The 13,279-nt window shown below is 32.9% G+C and overlaps 1 protein-coding gene across 3 annotated transcripts in view; it reads right to left on the bottom strand.

Annotated features, from left to right (window-relative positions):
* Positions 1-11,491, bottom strand: part of LOC148180391 (protein turtle homolog B-like) — a 524,867-nt gene extending 513,376 nt beyond the window's left edge. For all 3 annotated transcript variants that reach the window (XM_088049704.1, XM_088049705.1, XM_088049707.1), the window contains exon 1: positions 11,245-11,491. In XM_088049704.1, coding sequence (XP_087905830.1) covers positions 11,245-11,341 — 97 coding nt within the window. In that variant the 5' untranslated portion in view covers positions 11,342-11,491. The remainder of the gene's footprint in view (positions 1-11,244) is intronic.
* Positions 11,492-13,279: the final 1,788 nt, after the last annotated feature.

Here is a 13,279-nt window from a genome sequence, read left to right as displayed (position 1 = left end):
CGAAAGAATGCAGAACGACGGAAAATATGGCAATAGAAACACTACGAACAAAACATTTGGAGCAACTAGAACAGATCAACGTCAGTAAACGAAAAATCTAAAGATCTGACAAGTGCAAACTATTTGAGGTGAGTTTTTTCCTTTGAATGCAGCGCCATGCGGGAATCAGTTACAAATGCCGAATGCACAGGCCAGTAATGATGCAGCAGGCCATGCATTGAACAAATAACCAGAAAGAACACAACATAACATTACAACATTGTTTTTATCTTAGACTTAAAAACTTCCACAAAGTGTACCGAAAAAATCAATATCTGCATCATTGCAAGAGAATGATAACTTAATACAAGGTGTTTATAAATGTTTCTAGCATCAAGGATGGCCTTGGAATTCCTGTCGTACACTATTTTGCCGCTTTGTTTTCATGGTGAATATAACTATCTAGAAAATTATTTATAATGTTACTTACTTAAATGACGTTTTAGTTACGGTTTTGTGCCTAAGTTTTCGATTTTTAGGTTTTAAACTACAACTCGAACAGTTTATTTCTCAAAACTTACTTTACTTTATGTTTGAGGTTGTCAATGTCAGTTGACAAATCGAGACCCACATTTGTAATGAGCGGCACATTTCTTTGACATTCCATAGCCACCCTTGATGCTAGAAATATTTATAAACACGCTGTATAATTTTGTTTAAAAATCTTAATATAGATCTAGTCCTCTACCTAAGAATGTTTTGAAAATAAACTAGTTACTCTTCTAGGTCACAATTTTTTTAGAACATGAGAAAACAATTTTGAATTTTTAAATTTTTTCATTTGTTTAGATGTTAGTCACCGAGAATTTTTGCAGATCAATTTTTCTGTCTTTCCTGCATTATGTTTCGTGCAAAATGTTTGTGGACTTACGTTTAAATTTGTTCTTAAATTTTAGACTTTCTTTTAAATTCGGAAGTTTTGAGTTTTTTTAGATTCCGGAGTTTTATCTCACATTTATATCACAAAAATTCTAACATTTACAAAGAATCTTATAAATCTTATAAAAAAACAAGGTACCTGTGTTTCTTTTTGACAGATCTCACATAAGTGACGGAAATGTAAAAATTGTTCAAGTGAAGGTAAATTCTTTGTTCCACGGTTTCAGCACCATGGACTATTCTTTTTTAATGTTCCTTGGTAAATTTATAAAGTTCTACTTTGTAAATAGTTTTATAAAAATACCTTTCAGGGTTTCTTTCAATTACAGCTAACCATGTTAACACTACTGAATCAATCAAGTTCCGAATCGTTAATGGTACGCAAGTCACCAACAGGTCACAATTTCCATATCAGGTAAAAAATCTTGCTTTCGATTTCAATGGTGGCATAAGTTTTTAGGCTGCTATTATTAACAAAAAAAATAATTACTTCTTTTGTGGAGGGGCAATAATTCATAAGAAGTTTGTTTTAACAGCAGCACATTGCTTCTATGACTCCTATGACTTCTATGACCAGGTTCCTTCAGAAACATGTGTAGAGGTTGGAAATATAAAATTGTTTAATCTTGAAGAAATGAATATCCTTTGCAAAGATGTTCAATCTATTATAATTCATGAGAAATATAAGGAAACGATCCTTCGAGAATATGACATAGCTTTGTTGGAAGTAAGCACATTATACTAAATCTAGCGTGTTTCGTCATATTATTTTGTACAGATATCTGGAGGATTTGGAAATTGGACTAATGCAGTTAATCTAATTTATATTAATAAACACCCAACTTTTGATGAAAACTGTATAGTCTCTGGATTCGGACGTACTGGTTATGTTAGCATATAAAAAGTGATTATAGAGGTATTTTAATTAAATATTCTACAGAGGAAGCAGGATCCTCCTTTGCGCTTGCTTAGGTATGCTGAAGTATCAGTACTAGACTGGTATAAATGCTCCAAAGCATATTCGAGAAAGATTCCAATGGCAATCATTTGTGGACGCGGTCATTCAAGTTTTTGTTCTGTAATAAGATAGTACGGTAGGTTTTGTTTGTATTTAATGTGAAATTTACAGGGAGACTCTGGAGGACCTTTGGTTTGCTCAGACCAATTAGTTGGAGTGGTTTCCGGAGCTATGAATTGTTCTGCAGAAAAATCGCCTAACTTGTATGTGAAAGTCAGCGTATTCCTGGATTGGATAAAGCTTCATATTGATGGTTTTGACACGACCGATGAAGATTTGGCCCCAACACGATCATCACCACCATCGTCAGCAGAAAGAAGAATTTTTTCATTATTTTTTTTATTAATTGCAATAGTGCCATTGCTCAAAATAATTAAAGACATGTTTGCATAAATGTTTTGTAAACTTTGTAACATCCAAATTTATAATAAATACTCTAAACTTTTTTTGGTTTATTTATTATTTATAGAATTTTGTAGCAGTTTTTTATAGTAAATTGTTGGACATAATCTGGAATTTTTGTCAGTTGTTCCGGAACCCTCAAAGATTCTAGACCAAAAACTTTTGGAAAGAAACTTCAGGAAACTTGAAAGAACGAAAACTTAATATATCTCCAATTTTGACCGTTTAAAATGAAAACTTGGACATTTCCACCTTCGACTTGTTTATTATACAAAATTACTTGTAACTCTTCGGATTACAAATTACACATAAAATAAAAGATTTCGGTTTTAGTGTCAACAGATGTTTCTATCAGATTTCGATTCCTTAACTGTTTTATCAAATTTGAAGTTGAAGTTTGAAGTTGTTGAAATTGAAGTTTCGACATCTTTACTTAATAGGTCAAATTACAAAATGTTAGAACAAAAGAAAAAATTTGAAATTTTGTATTTTCAAAACAAACACAAAATTCATCATTTTAGAACTAAAATTTTTCGCCTTCATTTTATTACAGGTCACTCAACTAAAAAATTAAGAATTAAAAAAAATGTTTTTCTTTTATTTCTTCATTTGATGAAACAGAACTACAGAATTAAACAGAATTAAGACAAAACGAAAAAGTTTAAAAACACGCTTTTTTCCTAATTTACAATTTTTACAATCGACAAAACAATAAAATTTGAAGATTTTTGACAAGTTTGTTAATTAGACCAAATACATAAAATTAGACCCAAAAAGAGAAATATTTTTATTTTTAGAACGAACCATAAAATTGCTTTATTCCAAATATAGGTCGGTACTAAAAAAGTTTATTTTCCATTTTACAAAAAAATGACAAAGAAATAACATTTTTTGCTTATTTCAAAACAGATAGATCCGCAATTAAAATTTCAAAATTATTAGTTTGTACTCTTAAAATTAATTTTTTCATTATTTTTGTTTATTAAATTTTGTAATCGTTTTTAAATAATAGCAGGCTGTGGATTCACAATATCAAATAGTGCGTTAATGATTAAAGGAAAATTTACCCAATAATGTGTAAGTATTAAAAAATTGGATAAAAAATGCAGTTGCATCCTTAACAATAATTGAGAAAATTCGAAACAGTCTTAAAGAATTACGAGTTAGAATTGAACTATGTGCTGAAATAGGTAATGGGTCAATCAAATAGTGGAAACTGGTTTGAGTTAAGAAACAAATTTCATTCCTTTAACATTTTTTTCAAAATTAAAAATAAAAACGTTCTTTGTTATTTTTTTCGATTTTAAGACCACAGCTTGATAATATTAAAGTTTTAATTAAAGATTTATGTATTTTAAATTAAGCAAAAAATATTATTCCTTTGTAAAATGAAAAACAACGCTTTTTTCCTCTTGTGAACTCAATCCGGGGACATACTGTAGAAAAAAACAGTATAAAAAATCATGTACAATACTTTCGCCAACACCACATAGCGAACACACACCACTAAATAACGAAAAAAATTTAAATGTTCAGCTAAAATAGCACTCATTATTATTAACTTTAAAACATAAACTTCCAAATAATGACAACAATCCGCCTGTTCTCAACGAAGTTTAATTTTAGTTTGATGGACAATAATTTTTAAAATACTTAAAAACTCATAACGGATATAATAAAATATCTATATATCCAACTATAAAAACAAATTGGTAAGTATAAGTAATAACAAACAAGCAAATAGCATTTTATTAGTGATAGTGCTTCTATTTCTGTAAGAGGATTGAATTAAATTCCAGAATTTTAAGTGGTTCTCGGTTGCTGCCTTATTTAATTAACCATTTGTAGCTGTAGCCAACCTTTTTCAAGCCCACGGCTTATATTAATGACCATCTGGAAAATTCGGGTTCGATCGCTCTCACATGCAAAATTCAAAACACATTCGTTTCGTTTTTTTATTGATGCCCATCTTTGACGTTTCATATCCTGTTTCATAATATCGGATCATCCGAGCGCTTGTCAATTCGGTGATTACAGGTGTCATTAAATCGACAAAGTTGGCTCGATTTTTAATTAATTAAATTCATAAAATAACAACAGTGATATTAAATTTTATTTGAACTTCATTAATGCAACAGTGGCGGGAAAAAATGCTCAAAACTAAAGTGGAAAGGCATTGCGATGGTGGATTGGCCTCCAGATTCCGAATCTAAAGTCCGTTTTCCGTCAGGTCTGGATTCCGAAATATTCTTAAAAAAAAAAAATTTTTTGGACGTACTGTTCAAAAATTTTTTTCTTAAAGACTTGAAAAACTATCGAATTACTCGACGGTGTTTTGGAGAGCTAATTTAATAAGCTTTTCGGCGACCCATAAAGGTCATCACTAGGATTCGTATTTCTCATGATTTTTCGGAAAAACAATAATTTTACATTTGGAGAGCAAAAAAAACTGAAATGTACCTATGTGCACGTAGAAACTTACAACGCGGCCGTTTTACTTTGTTATTACAGACGCCGTCTATAAAGAGTCACTTTATCGACGCTATAGGATACTGTAAAACAGATCATTATACAATCTAACATAAAAAACTTATTAGACCACAATCTGTTTTTCCACCACGCGCTGAAATCTGCGAAGCTAAAACAAAGCCACGCCCATAAAATGTAAATGAAAGAAGATAATAAAACAAAATTTATTACGCTCATTAAATTTATTCAAGTTGACTGTTGATCTCGATGTAGCCAATGAGTATACCTGTCCATAATTTATGAATTTTTTTACTTGGCAATAAAATTTTACCGCACGACGTAATTAGAATAATAAATCGGAACTTCCGGCCCCGACATTGTGTAAAGATTACTTTTGATATGCATGTCATTACCAACTCGCTGATCCTTTTCCCTCCCAGAATCTTAGGGTTTGCCTAAGTAAACGCAACTCTAATCTGCTTACTGGAGCAAAAATCTTTGATTACGTCAGTAATTGGAAAATCACTCCCTGCTTGAACCAGATTTATTGATTATATGGACGGACTTAACCCTGTCTCCAGCGACGGAAAACTCGAGAGAAGTTGACAGTAAGGCTGTATTAACACCTGTCACAGTTTCCGTAAATTGTGTAGCTACAGGTTCACTGATACAGCGCCGGATGCATCCTGACATGCCTGTCAATTTGGAACGGTTAATAATGTCCCAATGAGAAGATCAATATTTCTAATAGATGTATTAACACGAACCGCCACGTAGAGGTCGTCATTTATCGTGGGAAGTAGTAAATTAGGATAACTACAGATTTGTTAGTTTAGCTTGTTGAAAACGCGTTTGATTTTTACACAGGAAACATAAAAACTTGACAATTTCAGAAGTGTTCCTTTGTTGTAAGAATGTTAAAATTACAACTAGAAATGTTGGCACGTAGAAAAAACCTGTCAATTATTACACGTTTGCTCAGAAAAACGCGACGCTAAGTGCAAGATTCGGTATAACTAAATTTACCCGTCTTTACTCAAATTGAAAAACTAAGTCAAGAGCAGATAATTGACACTTTTGGCATTCAATTTTTCAGCCATTTACGAGTAAAAATAGGAATATCAATTTTGAATAAATTTGCAACTAGGGGAGAGGGGGGCATAGTGGGGTACCGGGGCATAGCGGGGTAACACTCCTGCTGCTCAAATCAAACGCTGTGAAAAAAGTCGAATAGCGTGTTTTGATTGGTTGTTAGTTGACAGTTAACCACGTGTGTTTTATAAAACAAAATGTGAAAACCTATATGTTTTATAAAACAAAATGTGAAATTCAGTGTTTTCGTTAAAAAATTCGCGAAGTTAGGGAGCAAGTTTTTTTCAAATTTAGTCATACAAATGTTGTGGCTAATTATGATGAACCTGCTCATTTATGTGCAATTGGCATTGATACCTAAGTAATTTTAAAATGTTACTTTTTCTAAGTAGGTACACAGTAATTCAAAAATTTGATTTCCCCATAGGGTACCCCACTTTACCCCAATGTGCGGGGCAAAGCGGGGCAAATCCCATTTTTTAAAATAATGCTCACAAGTCGTAAGTTTTTTATGGAAATCAAAAAAAGTTCAACAAAAATCATCCGCAATACATTAGTCTATGATATTTAGTAAAAAAAAATTGTTAATTTCTATTATTTTAACATGCGTGGCTAATTGAATGTTAAGTACCCCACTATGCCCCCCTCTCCCCTACATACTTTAAAATTGGGATTCCATTACCAACAATTTTTATTACATATTTGTATCTGTATCGGTAATTAAATTCATTCACTCGTCTGCTCTCAACACATTTTTTAAATTTATTGGACATTTGATGAATATGTGGCGCTACCAACTGAAAAATAAAATATTAATTTTGAGTACAAGCGCCGAATTGGAGCGAGCTTTCGCTGTGAGATTTTCGCGAGAGTACTGTACATAATTTCTATACTGCTTTTGTTATGTGTATTAATATTAGCGTCATCACTAATCGCTCAATGTCAAAACTATCGAGTTACAGAGGTGCCAACCCAAATTCAAAGCAGTTATTTCAGTATAACACCGCAATTTCGTCATTTTTCCAGCACAGTAATTCAATCCCGCCAAAGGAGAACAAATAATATTTCCCCAACCTGTGTGGGCACCGGTGAAATCCGATCCAAAATCAATGTGACGAAATAAAAAAAAACGACCAACAATAACAAATCGATTTTTCATCAAAACACAGAAGAGCCGTAACGATTGCCGGAAATATTTTTTGTTCGGCGTTCCGCCACAATATTGTTTAATGCCCTCTCGAGAGAACCAATCAAATGGAAATTGCAGGACTGGACCACATAGTGTATGTCGAAGGGTGTTTCAACCCACTTCTTGCACTGTGCTTCAGTGTTTGAATTCGAGTCAAAGTAAACTCGTGGAGCTTACAGGAATCTAGTCCTAAACAGTTTCGGCAATTGCACATAAATTTCGAAGGCTAAAATGCTGTCACTAAAATGCACTTGCCCGGAGCCGCAGCGCCATGTTAGACTTCTTAGTGAATTGCAACAGCTGAAGCGTCCTAAGAAGGTTTCGCAATATTTTTTTATTAGTCGTAATATTTGTATTATAATTTTTTATTATTTGTATTATTTACACAAGGTTAATTACAAATCTAGTACTGTAAAGATTTCACCGCTCTCTAGCAAATGCCGCAATTGTCCCAAATGTAACTTTTCTTTCTTTTTTTAATTTTACGGATATTTCGATAACTGCAAAATCTCAAAAACTAAGATAAATTAAGTAATAAATATCTAGAATTTACCGATAGTTCTGGACAATTCGAAACAGCAAAAACGACAAAAATCTTTAAAAATGTCTGACATGATAAAGCACTGCAGCCAAACACAACAAAATTGACAAAAAGTAAAAACAAACAGTTAAGAAACTAAATGATATCTGTGAAAAGTCTAGCCAAATGGGAGTCAGGAGAAGAATATAATTCTGACATGTAATTTGATGAGTATGATAAGATTGAAGAGTTGTTGACTTTAGCCTACAGTGATATACCACTTGACGATTTGATTATTTATCTACGATAAATCTGAAATAATAATTTATTGAGCTGAGATTGTGAAAGATAACATATGGAAGCGACCTCAGAAATCTCTTTTAAAAAATAATATTTTGAGTGAAGTTGCCTATAAGGTGTATAATGTGTTGCCTATGCAAAAAAATGGGTGTGAAAAGTTAAAATTAACACTAAATTGAAGACTTTACAGTCATAAATCTTTTAATATTTACTGTAATTGATTTATTGAGTATCATTAATTTTGCGTTCTTTATTTTCTAAAAGCATTTACGGCTACTTAAACCAACTCCGGCCAAAGAACGAAATGCTTTAAAACAATAGAAACTGCATTTTATGGTCTTTTAAGTGCAGAATTTTAAGATTCACTTATTTTATACCGGTCTGTTTATTGCAAATTTTGCACTGCACCGTCCATGAATCTTCGGTTATTCTGCGAAATCATTATTTTCACAATTCTATGATACCAAGCAGAGAAATCCAAAGCTTCCCAAGTCTCCAAAGAAACGAAATCTCAAGAATTTAAAGAATCGAGATAAAACCTGGAGAATTCTAAAAAGCAAGACAAGAAATCTGCGCGGAATATTGAAAAATCCAAGTGAGGAAATTGAGAGAATATCGACAATCTGAACTGCGAAAAAATTGTGTTTTAATTTTAACTCTTTCAGCATGAGTTTAATTTTACTTATTCTATAATTTGACGTTAAACTTTTACTCTTTTGCTAAGTCAATCGATTTTTGTGCCGTTCGTCGCTAAAGAAGATAGCAAGCAACAAATTTGCTTCTATTATTATAATAAAAAAGATCAGTTCTATTAAATCCGACAATGAATTTTGAAACACATTTGTTGAGGAGACGTGAAATGACTTCCTAATTCCGAACCTGAAGTAGTTTTGCGCCATCAGGTCCGGATTCAGAAATATTTAAAAAAAAATGAATTTTAAGGTTCAACTGTACGAACATTTATTTTCTTCCTTTTTTTTGAAAACTTGTGAAGTTATGAACTTGCTCCACACTGTTTTAGAAAGACAGTTTAATAAGTTTTTCAATAACCTATAAAACTTATCGCTGAGGTTAGTACTTTTCATGATATTTTTGAAAAACTAATCTCATCTCCTTGAAAAGAAAAACGCGGTTTTATTGATTTTTTTTTATGCAAATTTGCATATATCTCAAGAATTATTGTATAAATTTTCCATTGTAATGCATCATTGAAAAGACTGACATCTTGTCTTTTAGACGCACCGAAAAATTGATATATATCTCTTATCGTTTAGAAGTTACAGAACAAAATACATTGAAAGGTTTTTAAAAAAATAAAACTTTTTGCAATTCTTTTATCGATTTAATTCAAAAAATATTTTCAAAGAACATGTCAAGTTTTAAAATAACTTTGGTGCTAACGCAGACCAGAAAAATTCATTTTATAAAGCTTCTTGATGATGAAGAGTTCTTTGCTTGCCTATGAGCCACAAAAAATAAAACATGGAAATTTTTGAAAGAAATTGTTCGGAATTTTCTGGGAAACCCAATGGATAACTATTAAACACAAATACTAAAGATGTGGATGTCACTAAAACCTATTTTTTGTATCTTCGTTTTGAACTTTTTTCCGGAAAATCTGGCGCCGGTAACCGATGGAAGTTATCCTCAATTTTACAAAAACGTTAGCGCCAAAATAATTATCTAGTTTGATACAAAAACGTCTTTAAATTTAAAAAAACTTGACCCACTTTTCATAGTCGCTGCATAATTTATATCAATGATAGATTCTTTCTGGCCAATAAAATCATTTTTAGAAAATCGAGATTTTTCAAAAAAACTACAATTTTGTGGACATTCAAATTATTTTTTTTCCTAAAGTCGGCATGAAACAAAAATTTCCCGGCCAATTTTACACGCAGGAAAATTGAATTTCTCTGACTAGGCGGTAAAAGCTTTATAAGACGATTTTATTTTATTTACATAGCAACATCTTATTTGGAAGTAAGCAGTCAATAAATTGACAAATTTCGTTTTTGACATTTTTGTCCAAATTAAAACATTGATTTAAATTTTTACGATTTCCGGAAAAATCTAATGCAAAACACGTAAGTAAAATGTCTTACTTGACTCAGAACCTTAAAATACTCTGCACAAAGAGGCTCCTGATCAGTAATGTGTCATTTTCCTAATTTTTATGTAACTACTTATTACTAAATCTTTAGAAGTTGACAAAACGTGAATTTTCCCTAAAATCGCTTCACTTTTTTTGTCATGTAACTTGTAAATAACAAGAAATACCACTGTGTTTAACACGGCGTTAGAAAGCCGAGATCTCCATCTTTATTATGACGTATTACATTAAACAATCAAAGTACTAACAAAGAAGTTACACGCTAAAAAGCACTAATTTTTTTTCAACAGTTCGTCTTTCAAAATTCATTCCTTTTCCTCAAATAACTCGGCGAAAACTAACACTCCCGGCGTTTTCGATAGTTCGTTGGAAACCTCATTTAATTATCTTTTCAAGAATGTAATATGAAGTTACATGACTTTGCGAGTTGTTAAGCAAAACTGAAAACAACAAAAGTGAACGCGGTGTACTAAAAAAAACGTATTTTACAATTATCTCCGACTCCTGACCTGAGCAAACCGAGCTTCAGACTCAAAAACGCGAGGAAATTCTTCCTTAGAATTTCCATAAATGATTAATTCCGGTGTGTCTATAAACAGACTATTTGAGGAGTATAGTTTCGAGTTTATTCGAGCGAAAAACTGAAATAATTCCACCGTATAGCGCCGCTTATGGCAATAAATAATTAAAAACGTAGGGTCAATCCCCGATTAGCATCTCATTGTGTATTTGACATTAAATAATTTCCGTATAAGTTAAATTCAATCACATTCCCGAAGACCTAAAAGCACCGACAAAAACGAAAAACGACACTCCGCCCCGTAATTTTCCCATAAAAAATGCACGAACTATTGGCTTTTGACGTAATAAATTATTGAAGAATTCCACAGATCCGTTTGTCTCACTACCGCAATTTCACTATATTTTGTAAAAAGTTTGTTTTGAATGGGACCGCCGTTTGTAAAGCAATCCATAACAAATTAAAAATGTATCGGACCTTTCCATAAATAGACCGCACCACCGCCACAGGCTGTCAATAATTAAATCGTTCGGCAATATCTAAGATCGTTAAGTGAGCATAAATCACCAATTGGAGGTCTTTCGACCCAAAAATGGTAATTAAAGTTAAAGCGAATTTTAAAGAATGTGTTAAAATCGGGGGTTTCTTCGGCACTCGTGTGATAAATGCGCAACATCCTAATAATTCCAAATAGCATTCCTACCGGGTTCTTCGACGAATTTCGCAGAGATCCCTTGGTAGCAAAACACGCACATCCAAAGCACTATCACTTTGCTAAAATTCTTGATTGCAGCCATCATCCCTTAATCACTGTCACTGTTAAAACTGTTAACTTTCACCAGCACTTCGGAAAAAATTTTTTTCGACGAACTGATAGTACGCGAAACCGGAGGAACGCGGCTCTTTGAACCAAATTCCCGCAAGCTTCCAGCACAGCGGACGAATCGCCACTGCTGGCGCTAAGATCTAAGCGTGCGCCCGGCCAATAGCTGCCGTCCCGAGCGCTGCCGAACGCCCACGAGGTGGTAAGGGCACTGTTGTATCAAGGATTTTAATCCTTAATCAAAGCGACGAGATATTTCCTTAGTTTTTCGCGGGGAAAGGACATCTGAACGATTTGGGGCGCTGCGCGGATCTTGGAAGGGTTCCCAAAAGAGCGCGATACCTATCTAATTGCGTTCGAGTTTTTTCGGGGGCTCCATAATGGACATTCAGTCATTTTTATGGGAGATTCCCTTGACGCCGAGATTGGATCTTCTAGGGAAGATTTCCTATTTAATTTCCATCCAAACCCAGACAATCGGCAAACACAACCGGTTATGGACATGTCTGCGGGCGCAAAGACATTGAAAAAACGTGTGAAAACCATCCGCGACCACCTGCCGCTGGAATTTTAGCAAAGCTCGCCTTCAGGTAGTTTCTAAGGCGCATTGCTGACCTTTTACATTTTAATTTTGCTTTGAATGGACCCAATATATCCGAGGATCAGAGTCGATATTGTCCTTCAACGTTTTAAATAAGGATTTGTGCTATTAGACGAGGACTCTCATCGAATAATGGGATCACGGGCTGGAGGACTTTACGTTCTGCGCCTGCACCACCGGTAATGGTTAAAGCTCTGAATGTAAAACGCGTTTTTTCTCCTCAATATGTCTAAATATTTATTTTGCTGGTGGACGGGAAATAAGTCCGAAATGCTTGTTCCGGATTGGTTAAGACACGTTCCTTGTTTGCGATTGGTTCGGAGTCAAGGTCATGCGAGCGCGTCGGGACAGTTGGTGGGACTCGTCGGACACTTCATTTATTGTTTGGCATTAATTTTGCTTTATTTAGTTTCTGAATGCATTTATGGCTACTTGTTCCGTCTAAAGAACAAAGAGGTTGGGAAGAATAGAAACTGCATTTTTATGTTGTTTTTAAGTGCGGGTCAAGGTTTAGGAGTGTCTGTAAAATTATATAACAGAAAATTGTGTTTTTTTCTCTATTTTAATTAAGAAGAGTTTAAAAGCTCTAAATGTTTTTGTTTCGTTTCAGAAAAAGACTGACTGAGATTTTTAGTTATGAGTTAATAAATGAGAAAAACAAGTATAAGTGGGAAAAAATAGGTAGAAATATAAAGAATATAGAAACTACAAAAACTAGATCGTAAAAGACGAAATGATGAAACTGAAGACAAAACAAGAAATGTTGATGTTAAGAAAAAAACTTGCAAAAATAAGAAAATAAGAAAGAAATAAAAAAAATATAAACGAAGATCAAATAGCAAAAAAATAGAAAGTAATAGTTGTTTACATAAGAGTTGGGAAAAAGTAAGAGAATATACAGTATGTCCCCGGATTGAGTTCCCGAGAGAGAAAAAAAGTTTATTTTCCATTTTACAAAAAAATGACAAAAGTATAACATTTTTTGCTTATTTCAAAACAGATAAATCTGCAATTAAAATTTCAAAATTATTAGTTTCTACTCTAAAAATTAAATTTTTTCATTATTTTTATTTATTAAATTTTGTAATCGTATTTAAATAATAGCAGGCTGTGGATTCATATCAAATAATGCGTTAAAAATCAAAGAAAAATTTACCCAATAATGTGTAAGCATTTAAAAATTCGAAAAAAAATGCAATTGCATCCTTAACAATAATTGAGAAAATTCGAAACAGTTTTAAAGAATTACGAGTTAGAATTGAACTATGTGCTAAAACAGGTAATGGGTCAATCAAATAGTGGAAATTGGTTGAG

The sequence above is a fragment of the Gnatocerus cornutus genome, chromosome 1 (assembly GCF_029298725.1).
Source record: "Gnatocerus cornutus isolate USDA-ARS CGAHR chromosome 1, icGnaCorn1.1, whole genome shotgun sequence".
In the NCBI taxonomy this organism is placed as follows: Eukaryota; Metazoa; Arthropoda; class Insecta; order Coleoptera; family Tenebrionidae; genus Gnatocerus; species Gnatocerus cornutus.
The sequence above is the reverse complement of the archived record's forward strand: the minus strand, read 5'-3'. Positions and strand labels throughout refer to the sequence as shown.